Source organism: Odontesthes bonariensis, chromosome 21 (assembly GCF_027942865.1).
Source record: "Odontesthes bonariensis isolate fOdoBon6 chromosome 21, fOdoBon6.hap1, whole genome shotgun sequence".
Lineage (NCBI taxonomy): Eukaryota > Metazoa > Chordata > Actinopteri > Atheriniformes > Atherinopsidae > Odontesthes > Odontesthes bonariensis.
Window position 1 is genome coordinate 12,438,933 of NC_134526.1, and position 19,237 is coordinate 12,458,169.

The 19,237-nt window shown below is 40.5% G+C and overlaps 1 protein-coding gene across 2 annotated transcripts; it reads right to left on the minus strand.

Moving 5' to 3' along the window:
• Nucleotides 1–251: 251 nt before the first annotated feature.
• LOC142371975 (MAM domain-containing glycosylphosphatidylinositol anchor protein 1-like) lies at nucleotides 252–8,909 on the minus strand. 2 transcript variants are annotated; one of them, XM_075454686.1, is made up of 10 exons: nucleotides 8,702–8,909; nucleotides 7,277–7,543; nucleotides 6,878–7,195; nucleotides 6,496–6,717; nucleotides 5,793–6,017; nucleotides 5,426–5,689; nucleotides 3,507–3,680; nucleotides 3,204–3,398; nucleotides 2,803–3,042; nucleotides 252–1,421 (listed from the first exon to the last, which is right to left on the minus strand). In XM_075454686.1, the coding sequence occupies exons 1-10, from the start codon at nucleotides 8,796–8,798 to the stop codon at nucleotides 1,219–1,221; spliced, it is 2,205 nt and encodes a 734-aa protein (XP_075310801.1). In that variant the 5' UTR covers nucleotides 8,799–8,909; the 3' UTR covers nucleotides 252–1,218. The 2 variants fall into 2 exon arrangements, with proteins under 2 accessions (XP_075310801.1, XP_075310802.1); XM_075454687.1 differs by lacking the exons at nucleotides 7,277–7,543; nucleotides 8,702–8,909 and having other exon boundaries at nucleotides 6,878–6,996; nucleotides 7,086–7,189.
• Nucleotides 8,910–19,237: the final 10,328 nt, after the last annotated feature.

Genomic DNA, 19,237 nt, shown 5'->3' on the forward strand with positions numbered 1-19,237 from the left:
GCACTCAAGCGCTGAGTCTCTCTGTACTGAGAGAGATGGGGCTACACCTGGCTACACCTGTTTGAGCAGCATCAGCCGGCCACAGCCCCATTTGTCCTGGGTACACAGCTTCAGCCTTTTTAAAAAATAAACTTGCAGCGTGGAACCATCACAGGGCCCCAAATATTTATGTTTATGTTTATAAATGAAGTCTAAAAATTTTGAAGATGAAACTATTTTTCTTCCGATAGTAAAAGCAACAAGGCAAAATGTGCGAAAAGCCACGTTTTTAATAATAAAATACTGTTTTACAGAAGTCACAAATATTTACAGCAGTATTCACAAATGTGTTACAATGCTCTCTTGTTCCATATAACACAAGTGGGACTGACACCTGCATCAATTCCAATGTGTACCTACCCCGTGTGCAGTCCCTTTTCCAAAACCAACTTCCATCATCGCTGTTTCTTATCATGTAAAGTTTTGCATTTAAGTCAAATAATTTCCTGAATATACAGTTAAGGCTGTAATACCTGCAGTCACTCACACAAAAGCATAAAAGTGCAGAACAAGACAACTTGTCCCATAAGGCCAAAGGCTGACACAGTATAGCACTAAGAAGAGCCAGACACAGAAAGAGGGCAAGCGGTGGAGTGGCTTACAACTTAGCGAATAAACAATGGGCTCAATTAATGGCACATGGGCAATGCTGTCCAGAATTTTGGCAAAACTCTTTTGGTTTTTACAGATTTAACAAAAGAACTATTTTTTTTCTAAAAAGGTATTGCATATCCTGTTTGAGTGACAACTGCACCACCTCAGTTTCAGGTTTACAACCTTTAAGGTTTCTCAAACAACCGCATACAGAGATCTTTTGAGTTTGAGGGAAATGTATGGGAGCAGAGTTTTATTTAATTTTTTATGTTAAATATTTTTGAAAGCCAGAGGCAAATTTAAAGTCCTTGCTCCTTCTCTTCTTTCTGTCCAGTGAAAAGAGGTGAAATCCAGTAGTAGTTACAAAACTGTGCATCTTGAGCCAACATTGCTTAACTGTAAAACTGTATTACACCTTGAACATTTGGGAAAAATAATAAACGATAATGTCTGGATTGGTAAAATATGTTTCCACTTCTCCAGTGTGAGCCTGTAGTCTGAATGGTTTTCAGACTTTATAAAAAAAAATAAAAACACACTTTTGGTGGCAGATGCAACTTGTTCTGCGTGGGCAGCTGTCGACTGCTAAGACAGTTTGGTGATGGGGAACTGCATGTCCCAGCCGTTGTGAGCCACATTGCTATTGTGAGTGCTGAGTTTGGCATTTTTAAGACTGTAGCGGCGCATCTTGGTGTTCTTGTAGTAGATTGAGAAGATGAAGAGGAAGATGACGGAGATGGCCACTACTGCGACAGCCACAAACCCAGCAATGAGCGGCAGGTAGTCCTCTGCAATGAGAACAGTCAGACAGGCGGAATGTAAATGTTAAAAAGATAAGCATCTCCGACATTCAACGTTTCACCTGTTAACTCTCTGCGTTCAAGAGCTATTTTCCATTTTCTGGGAAAGATAACATATCATTTCAACGTGCAAAACAACTTGCAACGAAAAGTTTTATATTGTCTGCACAAGTGAATGGAAAGTGTCACATGCTAAGCACTCGGAACAACAAACTCAAACGGGGTAAAGCCCACATTTTGAAGCCAGAACAGCTTCAGTTCTGGTTCACAAAACCAGTGGAATATTACTCTTGCATATTGAAAACCATGAACAGATGCATATGATTATTGCCAAGTCTCAGATACGCTTTGACAGGCAAGCCATCACTGACAGGTGTCAACAGAGGTCTATTCTCCACACCACCGTAACACAGAAAGCAGGGCAGCCATTTGTGACGAATGAAATGCTTTGACACTGCATTTCCCTCCATATAAAAGTCATGTTTCTGAAAAAATGCTTTTGTGAGGTCAAACCAGGTTATGCAGCCTCAGATTTGTGATCTTGACACTAATTGAGCCTTACATGGTCTGTTGCTGTTGTAGCTACAGACCGGACATCCTCTGCATTTTGAGATGCATTTCTGCTCAGCAGTTGTAAAGAGACCTCACTGGAGCCTTTCTGAGTTAACTCTAGGAACTATTGTGCGTGAACGTCTCCCAAAAGATCAGCAGTTTCAGAAACAGAATCAAATCCTCATATCTGCTACCTGCTACCTTTATGCCACAGCAACACATTCTCATCCTAAGTTGTAACATCTGTCGTTTAGCTGAGAGGCCATCGCAACTTTTTTTTTAAATGTACATGGAGTTGCTCTACAGCTGCAGATTGCCTGTTATTCCCCTGCAGAGGTAAGTGTTGCCTCAGCTGTACCAATAGTAAACAGCGGCCGGAAAACACAGGCTTGTCCTGGGATCAACACGGAACACAGACCATGTAAGGATGTCAGGGGGGAAGAGGAAGATGTGCGTCTGACTCCAAGATATTAGATTCTTGTTCTAGTCCAGCTTTGACGATGCTGTTTCTTCCTTTCTTTTCTTTCCGCCTTTATTTCCACTGGGAAACATCGTGACTCGGAAAATATCACGTGGCAGCATAGGAATTAGATGAGATGGGCTGGCCACCATTGAAGAAGCTGGATAACAAAAAACTTCCCCATTGTGGAACTTATTGTGAGCTTCTGCTGCATGATGATGCTGAATGAACAATATCAGCCCGTGTGTCTGCAGGCAGGCCCTGGTATCTAAAACATCTACCACAGTTCTAGTTCATCTGACAGTACAATTTACTATATTTAGCAAATAAATATTTCATCTTAAGAAAATACATTACCTTTTAAAATCACTTGAACCGAATGCGTTGTGGAAAGAAAATTTTCAGCTCGGCATTCATAGATGCCCGCGTCGAACACCACAAGATCGCCGTCAGAATTAAGTTTGGCTGTGTCAGAGTTGTAGACCCATGTAATGTTTGGAGGTGGGTTGCCATCCGCCTTACAAACAAGCTCCTCAGGATAACCTCTGAAGACGGGGATGGTCCCCGGAAGCTTTGTGGTATTAATCTCCGGTTTATCTGTTGAGACAGAGGAAAAGAGAGTAGAGTGAGGACAAATACTGTTTGAACAGTATCACCCAACATTGGCATGCTTAATTGGCTCATAGGCATAATGCGATGAAATGTACACCATCACAGTATTTCAACTGTGACTACCATGCAGTAAATATAATTCTCACATATGACGTTGATCTTTAAAGGTTGGGACATCGTGTTCGGTGGAGGCTGTGGTCCATCAGACCCTAGATCCAACAGCGCCTCACATCTGATCTCGAGTCCATTGTGAGTTCTGTTCAGAGTGACGTTCATGGTGCAAGACACATTTACTGGAGATGTGACTGAGTGGCTGTCGCAGCTTCTGTTATTCAACTCCACTGATGGACGAAATGGGAAAAAAAGATTACCAGAGAAAGCCAAAAGAATGAATTGTTAAATCTAATTTTGTGCGGTATAGAGAATAACTTAAAACATGGCTCCCGCACCGGGTTTAATAGTGTCATTCCCTCTGTACCACGTCCACCGCACGGTGAGGTTTTGTGCAGGAGCAACATTGATAATGTCACACTGCAGCTGCAGCTCTCTGCCCTCCTCCACTGAGCTTAAGTTATTCACAACGTTGATGGAAACGTGGTCCGGCGGTTTTAAAGGTGAGATGTCTGAAGAAAAACATGGATAATTACAAAAGGAGAAAGACAGATAATAACACGGAAAGCACAAAAAAACGTGACGTAAACCGACTGTAGAGAGTGTAGTTTAAAGACTTGTGGCATTTTTCTATATCCCAAAACTGCACATTACACTCAGGCTTTGGGTCCCAGTCCTAATGGGTGTCAGCAAGCCAAGCTAAGTTATCATTTTACAGTGTTCCACAGAGGCTGCCAGTAGATTTCCTTCACATTTGTGGAACCCATTTGTCTACACACTTTGAACGCCGCGCTCTGCTTTTGTATGGCAACACCATCGTGTCTGGAGTTAATTGAACTGGGCATTGTTTCTGGGCACCTGCGGAAAGTGGGGTGGGGGTGAGAAATGACATTCCACAAAAAGTCTGCAGACGTGCATTTTGATAACAGAACATTTGGTTGTGTAGTGCTGAAGTACAATGGAAGCAACAGGAAAAGCCTCAGGAAGGATATAGCCTACCACTCCCCTTAGGGCAGTCTGCACTTGCAGCCCACCATTCCTTCAGCTGGACCCTGTGCATCTCAGTTAATGTTAAATGAGCCCAACTTTATTCAAATGGATCTTAATCGCATAAACTGCTTTCGATTTTCCACTTGTATTACAAACTTATTATCATTTGATCCCACTAAAAAAAACCAATAAAATGAATGTCACTCTCAAAACTTTCTAAACACTAATGTGAGGTTTACATTAGCCTCTTAACAGCGAAAGCGTTACATAAAAGGGACTATCAACCTATGAGCCGAAAGGTTCATTTCAATCTCGTCACAAAAGAAAACACGAGAGCTCGAGGGTTCACACAAGTGACAACTTACTGGTCTCAGTCCCGTTAGAAAGCGACAGCAGCTCCAAAGTCAAGATGACTGAAAGCAGACGAAAAGAGCTGGAATCCTCCATCGGAATCAAGTCAGAGAGGTTATTTCCCGGCGGCTGTCGCCCTTCTTCTGTCCCGCGGGAGTTTATCCCGCTTCACCTCAGCGGCACGGAGCGAGCCAGCGGCGGATTGTATTTGAACTTTTCGGGAGGAAGGTAAGCTAAGCTAAGCTATCGTTCCAGGCAGTTCCCTGGTCCTCATCACCGGAGAGGAAACCGGCCCTCCCCACCAACACTGGAAACACTCACACGGCATGCCCACACACTCCCACCGAGACTATAAATGTAGCAGCTTAGCAACAAGCTACAGTCGACACCGCCATTGGTCGGGCTGCCAATACAACTAAAAAAAACCTCTCATAAGTAAATAACTCAGGGGGACCCATAAATGTATCTGTCTATCTACATATTTATATAAGTGAGCCTTATTTTAGTTATAAAGACACTGATTCTTGTTGCACGTTATTATTTTAAAACATATAAATACATACATGTAAAATTGTTGTTTTTAATTTTTTTGTTAACTTTTTCTCTAATGTTTGCTCTCTTTTTTGGGAAAATACTGGATGCTTTTACTTCAGCAATTCAGGAGAATCAACCCAAAACCTTTTAGGGGACTGCAAACAGACTGGGAGCCAAAAAGAAAGAAGGAATGGACAGAGAAGCACTAGATTAGACTGCCAGGTGAGTATCAGGGGTTAAAGTGTCAGAAAATGCAGAGGAGGTCTTTAGTGGATGCTGACATGGACACAACAGTGCACATGAGACATGACATGATACACTCACTATTTCTGGTTATATATTACAAACAAATACTGTGCATGAACAATGTCCTTGAGCCTACCTTCCACAGTGACTCTGACTGTTTTAAAAACTGTTGCTCCCTCATTCGAGACTCGGCACGTATAGGATCCACTGTTGTATCCAGTAGCTTTGTGGATGATCAGGCGGGACACTCCGTCTTCAGTTTCTTCCTTCACATTTGCCATCTGATGATAACTCCAGAAGTAGTTTGGCCTTGGGTTGCTCTTAGAAGAGCACGTTAGCCTAAAATCGTCGCCAACGTTAACTTTAGCGTCTTCAAGGTCCTCTATTTGAGTTGGTGGGTCTACAGACAACAGTTTTAACATTATGAATAAGACGAAGAGCAAACTCACCAGTGTAATATTGTAAATATCTCATACCAAAAAAAGTATATATTAAGGACTTACATAGGACAATAATTTCCACTGTGAAGTTGACACTTGAGTGAGTGTTTGAAGCGTTGACCCAGTACAGGCCTTTGTCCCTTCTTGTAATGTTTTCTGGAAGATCCACCTCCTCATCATCTCTGTACCAGATCTCTTGAGGTGGCGGGAAGCCCTGAGTGCACTTGAAGTTATGAGCAGTGTATTCTGATAAAGTGTATGTGTCTTCACATATTTTCTCTGGTCCATCTGAAAGGAAAAAAAAACGTTACTACACGATTGAAACTTTCATTGAATTAACAATGGACCACATGGCCACCAGTGGAAGGCCTAACATTTACTCTATTAGAGTACACTTTTAGGAAATATTTTATTACTTAAAAGTATATTTTATTTCAATGTAGGTCCAGAGCACATGTTGTGGTTCTTAGTTTTTGCAGATCAATTTGGGTATGTTTTTCTGATAGTACTTTTGCATTTCTACACCAGTAATATTTCATTTCATTTTGCAGTATTTCTGCTTTATACTTAAGTGAAAATCCACTGTGCTTCCACCACTGCTCTAAGCAGCCAATCAAATACTTTTTTTCTTGCATTTAGCAATCAACAAGTGTAGCTCAAGCAGTTTTTACTCTTTGAAGAGTAATAGGTTGTATATTATATTGATATTTATAGCTGATATTTTTGATTTTGATAGTATGTCATAAAGCCTGAATATGACACTCACATAACACATGAACCTGGATATCCTTCTCGGCAGAGGAAAAACCCTTTGCTTTAAGTGTGTATGTCCCGCTATCATTTCTTCTCAGAGGGGCATTTGGATTTATAGACTGTCCGTCTTTCAGCCACTTAACGTCAGGGGTGGGAAATCCTGTCACAGTGCATTTCCCGTTCAAAGTTTCCTCCTCTCGTAACGCAATGACGGAACACTCTATGTAAGGTCCAACTGAAAAGAAAAAAGCAGCAACAGTTTGTATCGTTCTGCTTTAATTTAAGAAATTGGATGCAGTTTAGTCGCAAGTGAGGCTTGAGAAAAGACTGAAATGCACTGCTGGCCTTCCCCCCTTTCTGAGTAATACATGTCCTTGTGAAGGCAGAATACTTACATGTAACATCGACACTTAACTCCTGTGAAGATGCATGTAATTGTGGCCCTTCTGGGCCCAGGTCCATATGGGCCTCACATCTGAACTTGGCATTGTGGTCTTCTCCAGTTGATATAAAGCTGAAGACAGATGACAAATCCGAGGGTTTCTTGTCGGTATCATTAAGAGTGTCTGTATGGGTGATTGTTTCTCCTTTGTACCACCTTACAGTGAGATTTTGAACTGGTGCAACATTGAAGATGTAACATGTTAAGTTATGCTCCTCCCCTTCTGCCATTAAATTCCTGCTGGAGCTGATGTTGATTGTTTCTGGAAAACCTGGAGAACAAGACAGGATTATCAGACTCTGTTTATATGTCATTATGTATCACTAGTCTGTGCACAACAAGCAAAACTCACTGTAAACAACAACTTCTAGTTCCTTCCAGCAGCTACTTTGCGATGAATTAATGAAGTAGCAAAGGGGAGCGACAGTCCACTCAGTTAGACTGTCTACAGTCCAAAGCAAATGGCTGACGTTTTGAAGTCTTTTCCCTCCTTGCGAAACCTCCCAGCCGATTCCTGTGAACGCACTCTCTGATGTGCTGCAGTTGACCGAGACTGCGTCTCCATATTTCACCACAACCTTGTGGTGACTCAGCTCAATGGGACAGGAGGCATGTACACCTGCGTCATAGAAGAGTTTCAAATGTTCATGATTAACACAAGAGAAACGGTTCAATGCAGTGTTTGCTATATTTTTTAAAGCTGGGCACCAACTACCCTCCGTAAGAAATTTCTTATCCTAAAAGTTTGAGAAATTCTTAGTCAAACAACTGACCAAAAAGGGATCCGTTCTTATTTTCACCTGCTGACACCACACAATCTTTTATAGCACTTTGTCTGGCATATTCCACAAAAGTTATCTATCAGGAGAAGCACATTTGATGTATACATATATGCAAATGTGAAATAATAACAACAAAAACAAAACACTGTTATCATGCTGCCAAAGATACAACAGCGTAACAGCAAAACCCATGACCAAAATGATCAAGAGCGGCCCATGGTCACTGAAGATCTCACAAAATTACTTTATATTTTCATACACGAAAAGCCATCAGTATATCCAAGCTGCTGAAAAAGTCTGTATTGATCTAAAAAGATAATATCGAATGAAGTTATGATAAAAGTGCATCCAATTCAAAGATTTTCATGAAGAGTTTGAAAAGGCATGGCTCCAAACATGGTAACACTCCCATAAAAACTTGGCACTATTGATACCACAGCAATTCAAAACCTGCTCTATCGATAATGTAACTAAACAATAACTCATTGTGGTGACTTGGGAGCATGTGGTTCAGAAGCGTGTTTGCAGGGGAGTTTTTGTTTTTCCTCCTGATACTTTCTGAACACTGTTCTTAATTCTATTTCAAAGCTAACAGAAGGATTACCCATCAAATTCTGAATAATTTCCCATTTTTATGTATTTTGTGTATTATTTGCAGTCTTGAATATGGATTTTTTTTAGTGCAGTACTGCCATAAGAAGTCTTTCTTTTCTAGCATTATACCAATCCCCTCTGGTTCACAAAAGTTCTGCACCTAATGGCATCTTACAGTTTTACTTGCTGCTGTTTGACAGCTAACACGAATAACTACGTGTCTCTTTGACAAAGAAGTATTTTCTTTATTGTCCATATAGGTCAGAGCTCAGGGTTTTTGGTTACAAAAAATCAAAATGAGACGACACTCTACATGGCAAAATAATAAAAAATAGATAGATAAATGATACACTATAAAACCTGTACGTAAAACCATTTCAATGTAAAGAGGAGCAGCTTACCTGACACAATAAGACCGAGTCCCACATAGAGTTGAACAAATAATATCCTCTCACTCATTGGATTTGTTTTCTCATTTGTTTTGAACAAAGACCCCATTGTGGTTTATTCCAGTTCTGTTCGGTTTCTCTTGTGGGGCTGCACTGTCCCAACTTGGCGTAAATCAGTGGACCCCAAACAGAGGAGAAGGAGGGAGGAGAACACAAACAGCACACTCAGAAACATGTTCTCGTTTTCTCTCTTTCCACGCACACACACACACACACACATTTTGTGGTTTGTGTGTGTGAACATGGAGGAGGAGGCGGTTCAAGGGGATTAAGGGCTAGGACTCAAGTTATTCATGAGGCAGGCAGTTTTGACGTGTTGTGCTTTCAACTTTTTGGCATATCTTATTGATATGCTGATGTTTGTAGTTTACAATTTAATCTGACAACAGTTTTTTGTTGGACAGGTTGTTATAGCTTGCTATGGCTTGTTTCTTTATGACTGTATATGGACATAATGGTTTTGGATTCACACCACTTCATGTCTTTATATACAGTATATATATATAAAAACTGATCGTCTGACTAAAACGTGATCAGGTTGTATTGCTTTAGGTAGGTGAAAAAGCTGTTAGATTAAAGTTAAGTGTAAAAACATTCAACTTTTGTCTGACATCAGTTCACTTTTGGATAGTTTGTTAAATATAATGACAGCACATCAGGTTTTGGTTGTGAGGTCTGGCACATTTAGCCACATTGAGACCAACAACAGGCCATGAGTGTTGGCTTGAATTCGACTGAGATACCGACCTGGTTCTGTTGTGGCAACCCGATATGGGCCTTTGTGCTCGGGCTGATTTTGCTGTGTCATTCATGCCTCACTTGGGGCTACATTTTTTACTCTGGCCAAATGGCTTGGGGTCAGTTTTTTCTTCACAAAGAAACTGTTTTGCCAAAAAAAAACACACTGCAAGTTGGACGAAAACATCTACAGCATCTAACTTTACAGCAGGTAAACTTTGAAAATGTATGAAAACAGATCATGTGAACAGAGGAACTGAATCAGTTCCTGAACTCAACTATACTTCCATTATAAAGCGTGCAGTGTTGATGGTGACTGCATTTCATTTTAGTTACTTCTGTGTCTAACATATGCATATACTAAGCATTTATTCTACACATAAATGTACATAACTTAAATAGAAACACAATGTTGGCATTGATGGTGTGCTTCTCTTCACAACTGGCTGAGCGGGGAATTATTTTGCATTTCATGCTGGAAGACTTCATCAGCTCTACTTTCTGCTGGACAAAGTGATTGGAAAATGGGAGTGGCAGTCAACAACCTGGCTTGTGTATTAATTACAAACATTTTAGTCAGACCTCACGGTCAGGAAGAATGAACCCTGGAGTGGACTTTCCATACTGTCACTCTCACATCCTGTTTGAGTCTCATGTTGGATTTTCCAAAATCTGTGAAAAGTTTCATACATATAAGAATGGATTTCCTCCCATTCACTGCTGGAATGGATCTAGGAATGCTAATGTACAGTCAGGTCAGGCCTTTTTCATTCTTGGGACACATATTGCCTAACTTTTAAGCTCGAAACAGTTCATCTGTAGGAGGCCACAAAGGCATGCAGAGTAATCACATCCCCTCTGAGCTCTTGTGACCCACAGAAAGAACAAAAAAAACAGCTGTGTATGGTGAAAATAAACAGCTGTTATCAAGTTATCTTTATTGAGCTATGGTCAAATATTATTTGAGCAGTCCATCAGATGAGAGCAGACGGAAGTAATTGAAGAAGATTTGTGACAATGGAAGTGCCGGTGGACAAACAGGATCCTCCAGTGAAGAAAACAAACATTCCAATGAGATTCCAGCAGTGCTATTGACATTATGGTCTACTGATATTCTTAAAATGCCAATAATGCGCCCTGACCTGTTGTCAAGGGGTCAGCAATAACGTGCATCTCACTTCCCCTTAATTATTTCAGAAGTGAACAGCTTTGATAGCTTTGTTTATCACAGGTACTTATTACTGTTGTTTTGTTTTTTTTAATGCAGGGAATGAATGATTTTCCAAAATATTTTTGATTGAACGTGCTGAGATGTCGCGAGGGGAATTGATGAATGATAAGGGTGTTAACATTGGTAGCTCCAGAGCAGTTTTTCTCATGGTTAAGGTTTCTGTTTATGTAGAACTGATGTAACAATGTTTAACCCTGTCCTGCATAATAGTTAATGGCTTTTGATTGAAGTTGTTTACACAGTGGGACTAACACTGACATATCTGAAAGATCGTGGACCATAAAACAAATAACACGAGTTTCTAACTTCCCCAGAGAAAAATGTCACTAATGAAACTTTACATAGAAGTTAGTTATTGTTGTTTGGCTCAAGAATGTTTCTCGTGTGATTTAATTAACTTAAATTGAGGAGTGACTTAAGAAAAGAACACCCCCCCGTGATCAGAAAGTGGAAGTAAGGGAGCCAGTGAGTAATACCCAGAAGGAAATGATTCATATGGTTTTCACATGAATCCCCCCACGAACCCGGACCTTGACACATATGTGCAAACACCAGAGCCTCTGTAATCCACAGACGAATGACTTTCTTGACAACTGATAAGGTGGCCTTGTACTTTTGGAAAAACAACTTACATCAGCTCGAGAGACCAGATGCTCTTTTGTCGCCCACACTGTATCAAGTATTAAAAAACTGAGTGAGCTTTTAATGTTCAACCACTTTATTTCTAAAAACAGAAAACAAAAGAGAAACATTCCCAGTGTAACAAATCCAGCGTTGTCCATTAACTCGTTGAAGGCTTGGCTTACTGTAAGATGATCATGGAAAATGCATGAGTCTAACAGAGGTCCCTCTGTGTCCACATTCCTTTATCTCTGCTGGCATTTGCAAGTGAAAGGATCTCAGTGCCACTTAGCCTGGATACACTATTCAGCTTTTTTGTCTTAGTTTTGGAAAGCACCTCTTAATGATCTGTTGAAAGTTAATTTCCCAACGAGTTTTATAATACTCTTGTGGGAATGATGGAAGAGTACAAATTATATCACAATTCCAATCAGATATTGCACAAAATAAGCCATCAATCCTTGTATTCAAATTAATTTAATATAATTTTGACAGATTTTCTTTGATTTCTATGCAGACCACACACAGCACACACTCCCGATTGTGAAGACATTACAGTGTTGAGAAAGATTAATCCTCCTGGCGACGATCGCAGTCTTCCCTTGAAAATAATGTGATTGCAGATCATGTTTTTAATACTTTACATGGGTTGGCATCTGAGTCCATGTCTGAGCTCCTCTGTCTGTTCCCTGATCACGGTAAGCTAATAAGGGAGATATTGCCTTTGCAGCAGCTCCACTTACCGCACTCCACTGCATTTAATTGCAGATTTCCTATTTAAACCATCAACCTCCACCAGAATGAAAGAAGAGTCCGGATGGCTCCAAGTGTTCCAACATAATCACACGTAGGTAGGAGGATGTATGATGTGAAGTGACACTGTGTCACTCGTTTTCATTGATGATCTGACATCAGACAGAAGCAGCCAGATGTATTCTGAGGGATATCTCACTGCAAAGTTAACTTAACACCATTATATGCAGAAGGGCAGTAGTCAAAAATGCCCTGTGAAGGCAGATGTTTTTGAAGGTAAGGAAGTACAATAGTCTATAATGATGGAATCAATCAAAATCTCCTCAACCCATTAAAGACTAAACCAAAAGAAAATTCAATGAACAAACATCAACGACTTGCTCTTGTCTTTAGACGGTGGTAAATGTGCCATTTTAATTATTTTAGCTCATACTACAGCTTTTGATACGTTTGTCCATATTCTTCAAAATCGTCTAAAAGACCAGGTTGGCTTTCAGGTTACTGTCCTGCAGTGGTTTACGCCTTATCTAACAGACAGGACTTTCTCTGTTAACCTCTTCTACCCCAGAGCCCCCCGGTACTGGCAGCAGGAGGGGAACATCTGGTTTGAATTGACTCACAGGCAGATGTTTTACACAGAGTTTGTAATTGCAGAGAAATACCCAATTCATTTTGGGCATGTCATGATCAAGCAGGAACCCCAGAAAGACTCCTGGGGCTGAACAAGTCACGAATGGATTTCCTCAAGGATCTATGTCGGGACCAATCCTATTCACACTGTATATGCTTCCCTTAGACTACATTTTTCACATACTTAAAGCTGCAGTCTGCAACTCTTTTTCAAGCATAATGCCTGGAACTGTCCGGGGATTCTGAAAGTAGTACATTAAATACCCCAATACAAAAAAAAACGAGTTCTCTAGGTCCCCTATATGTCCCGCTAGGTCCCTCCAAAGCCAGCAGGTTTGTTTACAAAATTGCAGACCGGACCGGTAAAAGGTAACCAATCAGGTTTACGAGCTGGGCTCTGCTGCCTGTCAATCACCGATTGTGCACGCGCGATACAAGGTAGGCTCGTCCCCACGCTTATTTATCTAGACTATTGAACTTCATTACGGGCTAGTCTACTTACTGTGTCTTCCATGATCGCAAATGACAGGTGAGTTGATGAATGAGGAGTCGTGTGGGCGCATCTGGTGTGCACGTAGACGTGCACGAGTTCTCATGTGTTTTGAAGGGGCGGGACAGGAAGTTGAATAACTTTTTATTTTTCGGTTAAAAAATAAGCATTTCTTGCATTTTGCGACTACGGAGGTCACCGTTTTCAACTTCAAGCCTTCTGATAGATCATGTAAACTCTTAAAATGCCAAAAAGTAGGACTTTACGTATGACAACAACAAATCTTGCAGACTGCAGCTTTAATATCTCTTTCTATTGCTTCACAGATTATACACAAATCTACCTGCCCTTAAACCCTGAGGACTCCACTGCAGTCACTTAAATCCAAAAATGTCTTCAGGAAGTAAAATGCTGGATGGCTAATAGCTTTCTTCAGTTGAATGATAGAAAGTCTGAGGTGGGAATTTTTGATCTAGCTAGTTTCTTAGAGCCACTGTCATTCAAACTTTAGACCCAGGCCGAGAATATGAGTCATACTTGATTCCGATCTGAAATTGGTCAGACACATAAGTTGTTTTTTTTTCCAGTTGAGGAAACATGAAGACAGTTGTTCCAGCTTTAATCACTTCAAAGCTGGATAATTGTAACTGCTTGTACCTGGGCATCAGTCAGTCGATTTCAGCCGGTCTGCAGCTGGTTCAGAATTTAGCAGCCAAACTCATTGGCAAAGACAAGTATCACCCCTGTTCTTGTCTCGCTTCACTGGCTTCCGATTGAATACAGAATTGATTTGTTTTGTTTTCAAAGCTTTACATGGGTTGGCACCTGGATATATTTTTGAACTCCTCTGCCCTCAATCTAATTCCAGACCTCTTAGATGCAATGACAAACTGCTTTTAGCTGTTTCCTGGTAAAGGTTAGTTAACGAGGGAGATTGTGGCTGTTGAACAGCCTTCTACTGTCCATTTAATATGACATCTTCATTGACAGCTTTAAATCACAGCTGAAGACATGTCTGTTCCCCTTGGCCTTTAACTACATTTAAGAATTTTAGTTACATTTTTTTTAACACTCTAAAACATTTTTATTGTTGTCTTACTTTTTAAGGAGGTCATTTTTGATTAGGTTCTTTTTGGTGCCTTTAGTCCGTCTTTGCTTATATGTTTTAATTTTCCTTTCTTACTTGTGTTATGTTCTTTATGGCACTTTTGTCAACTGTGGTTGTTTTAAGTATGCTTTATTAATACATTTGATTTGAAAGTTATGAAAATTAACTTATTTTTTAAAAATATATAATTATGCTAATATGTCCAGTTACATTTGAGAACTTGTAATTGGGGGCTCCACAAACTGAAAAGCTATCATTCTGAACTTTTCTTTAAATTCCGATGTCAAATTTACTATCCAGTTGTAACTTGAATATGTTTTTGAACAGCTAAACCAGTTAAAACTATGTTATTGTTTGTAGTCTGACCCACGAATGTACACCAACACACAACAGCAACCGCTTCATCAAGTTTGCGGAGGACACTACTGTGGTGAGGCTCATCCCAACAACGATGAGGCAAACTACTGGGACGAGGTGAGCCAACTGGTGGTGCAGAGACAACAATCTCTCTCTTAATGTGGAGAAGGCGAAGGAGATTGTTGTCGACTTCCGGGGAGAGCGCCCCCACCCATCCAAGATTGTAATACACATGAAAGCGTTTTACAATCTTGGATAAAAGTATCACTTTCATCAGTGTTACTGTTTATCTGTTGACTTCCTGCTCAACTTGGATCCCATTGTTCGTCAACATTGCTGTGCATTCCTCGTATCGGTTTACTTTAATAATCACACTGTGGGTCGGTTTTGCTTTGCTGGCCTCTCTTTCACCTTTGCTTGTTTACAAAGGCAACACAACACACCCTGTGCTTTAAGCATGCATTCATTAGATGTGTATGTCCTCTTGCCAGCGTGAATTCAGTGCATCTTTGCTTCTCTATTTTCTGTGATAATTCTTCTCACACCTCCTTACCGCAGTATTGTATGCTGCTTTCTCGTCTCCTTCAAAATGCAACATTTCTCTTCCTTTGGAAATGAAGGAATGGTTTTGCTGATGAATACTGAAAGGCTCAGCTGAGACTAAAGGCCTGCTTTCATTGTAAACACGCTGTTCAGTCATATTTCTTTGAGAAGAGAGGCTCCCTCATGTCCCTCTGAGTCATAAAAGAAGGTCTCTCCAAGAACAATCCGCCCCTTCCAGGCCCCTTTTTTGCTCAGATGTGTTCAGGCTACTCTCAGATTCCACCAGAAAGTGTTGCAGAGGAAGGATGAATTTGAAAATCTGCCAAAGAGGCCAGGAAAAAATAAATAAAGCACATTCAGGGATTCAACAGGAAAATTGCAATCAACTTGACATTTTGTTTTTGCAAGGACAACAGAATTTTTTAACCTCTCTTGCTCTTAAAGGGAATTTCAGCAAAGTGAAGTGCTCTGACAGCATATTTCAAATCCTCCCATACAAGTGGTCTGTCTTAGCCTGATGGTCCCAAGAGTGGATCATTTTTTATGCAACATAAATGTTGATGTCATTGTCATGTGGAAATGTTTAGGGGCTGCAAGATGGGAACACATAAAGAACTAAGTGAGAATTGAATTCAGTTTTCCTCAAACAGTAAATTCATTCATCAGTATCATTTTTAAAGGATACTATAACAGAAAGAAATAAGATTCCAAAATTGACAGTTTAAACTTTGAAAAGCCCCATTTTATTAAGTTCAACCATAAGAAAACTGGATTTGGGAAGGGGCTGTGCTGTGTGGAGAGTTTGTGATATCATGCCTTCTGGAAGTAATAAACTGCAAATCTTTAGCAGCTGAACAGCAGTAACCCTCCTACATCATCTGGGTAAGAGTGCTCCCAGGAGACTTTCTCTAAACCTTTTACATTAAATGAGTCAAACCTTCTTGCATGTGTTCATGAGGTTGAATATATCCACAGGGAAACATATGTGAATGTTTTATCTCAGGGGGGCGGTGTTCAATGTCTGTTACTATAGTACCTGCAGTACTTGCATAGACGTTACCAATCACTGCTGACCACTGGCTCCCCCTTGAGCTGGAGTGCATTAAAGGAACCCACAATGAATTACAAAAATATAATTTACCACTTCAAACATGTTCTCTGTAAAATGCACAATTAAAATTTAGTATAAGCAGTTCAAAATTTTAGTTACTTAGCAGTTTAAGTCAAGATTTGGTGTTAGTTCCCCACCGTTTCACAACATTTATGCAGGTTGCAACACTAGAGTGAGTTTTTTTTTTTTTAACCACTAGATGACAGCGTCGTGCCAAATCAGAACAACTCTAAAACTCTAACACCATGAGGCAAATGTGATCTCAGGATGTGTAAAAACTAATTGGGCTTTTGGTGAAGGTGAAAGAGGAAACTGCTGCAGACTGCTGGATATCAATCATGGCAGCCACAGGGACCACATGTACAGTCTGAGGTCATAACTAAACTCAAACCCATTTTGCAGTGTCAGAGCCACCAGCTATGAAAGAGTGATTTGAATCAGACATTTAAAAAAAAAAAACTAAAAAAAAACTTACATCACAGAATGTGCTGTCATTTGGCTTTTTGCTGTACAACGTTGTCTATTCCATCTGTATATGGAAATTATAGATTTTTCTTTTTGTCATAAAAAATAAAACAGTTCAATTAATCAAGTCTACCCACATAGTGACATGAAACGTAACTTGAAGGTTGATTTTGTAACATGTCATGTAGCTTGTGAACAGTCACACCGTAAAGAGAAGGCTCTGCAGACTGTACAATGTTTTATCTCAAAGGAACAGACTTTAATCAAAGACCTCTTCTATTTAGTACTTATTGTTGTCATTAGTTATTCAAATAACTGTTCAATACAAACTGGAATAATAATTCAAATAACTGGAGTAATTATGATGTAAAGGATATTGAATAACAATCTACAAAGAAGGGCAAATGTTAAATTAAAAATGGATCATAAATCAAAGCAAAGCCTTCACTGAAAACAATGTGTGGATATAACTACTCTTGCTTCCAAAAACCCATGACTTAGAATTTAACAGCATTTTCATACTTTTATTTCCTATCATTCTTCATTTTGTGGGGACCAGCTGTGCCTCAGCCAGCGGTAAAGCTGTTGGACAGATTATTGGTTGTATTGTGGTGGGATAAACCACAAGACTGACAATTTCTCAAACCTTTGAAATGGTAACATGGTAATCCTCTGTTTGTAAGAACTTTAAACACACAGAATGGCTTTCTGTGGTTTAATTTTAACCTGTTTGTTTTGGGTCGTCTCCAACATGTGCTACAGATGGACACTTTCTCACAGGCTCTCCAGCCTGGAGCTTTTCTCTACTTTCTCCAGCTCACTCGCTCTTCTTTTAGGTTCCAGTCTGGGACTCACTTGTGGCCTCCGTGGATCCACTAGCCAACCAAAATTTTGTCGTCTTGCATCATGTCCATTTATTTGAGCTATGCAAGTCAAATGATTTGTCAGAGACATCTCAAAACAAGTCATGAAATTGCTTATGTGTCACTTAGGGTTTTCATTAGTCAACCATGACAAGCTTCAAGAGCAAATAAGCATAAACAAGTGTCATGGGGAGTTTTAGGGTCCATACACGGAAACAAATAGGAACCTGATGAGTGGCCCTATAGCTTCAAGCTTTGTAAAGAGCATAAATCTGAAACTGTTCATTTAGTGAGAATTGCCAGGATAGAAGAGGAGAATATAGGAAAACATGAGCTAACTAAAGAGTAGCCAGTTGATTTTTATGGATACTGAATGAGCTGAACTGAAAAAGAGGGCAAAACTGTGATAAGTTGATGTGGAGCAGCTGACACAAGATACCCAAAGGCCCAACCTGAGGATGCAGACAAATGAAACCTAATAGTATTTACCCCCACTTTCCATCTGTATAGAGAACAGCTGCAGAGGACTTTGTTATCCTGTTTGTAAGCACGCCTTCCTTTCTTAAAGTTTACCAGGATGCCTTTTTAAACCACACCCACGTTCGTTATGAAGCATTTCAGTTGAAACCCTGCTGATCAATGCAAAGAGAAGACCGATCAGTGATTACCCTGTGAAAGGGAAAGGATCTCCAGCTCCTTTTGTAGGCTCTATAGGGACTTGAAAGGTCCTGTGACACTCCCGTGCCTCCCCCGCCTCCAAGGCCTCTTGGGCACCATTAACACCATGAGAGAGGGGGACTGACTTCCAAGGTTTGCTTGAGAGTACAGCATCTCAACATCTGGAAGGGATTATGTTGTTGCTGCCCGCGGGTGAAGCATAGGGAGACGTGTGTGTGTTTTGACCAAACAGTGAGTTGTACAAAGAATGAGTTAATTACACTGTTTGGTGAGATTATGAAACCATGACCTCTTAAGAAATACTCATGCCAGGGTGGTATTGGAAACTGAAAATGAGTTGCGGCAAGATAAAGAGATACAGTTTATTCTTTCTGTGTGTGTCAGAGAAGTGCTCATGCACACAGTCCTGTATGGCTCTTTGTTCATGCAACTTGTTTGAAGACTGGGTCTTTCATTGGGCGGCAGGATGTAGAGCTCTGGACCCTTGGCAACAGTGCAGCTCCATCTGAGCCTGCTCTAAAACAAGATGGCTTTGTATGTAAGATCACCATCCTGCCCCCTCCCCTCTTTCCTCTTACCCTACCTATACAGCTGCAGGCACTGCAGGTGCTCCCCCGAGTTTGCCTCCCAACACTTATGCTCTTGCAGCTTAAGGAGCAGCAGTTACCTCAGAGCAACCTGACCTTCACTGGCAGCTTGCTTTATAATCAAGAGTGTTCTGACATCAGCTGGCAGACAGCAAAAGGCAGGCGAGCTGTCCGGACCAGCATGTGATAACACAAGTTAGCTGTTCTTTCTAAGCCGCTTTTGTGCAAAAATACTTTATTGTGACAGCATGACATCTGTAAAGCCCAACAGACAATCGTGCTTCTTGTTGAAGGCCTCATATTGCTGGTCATA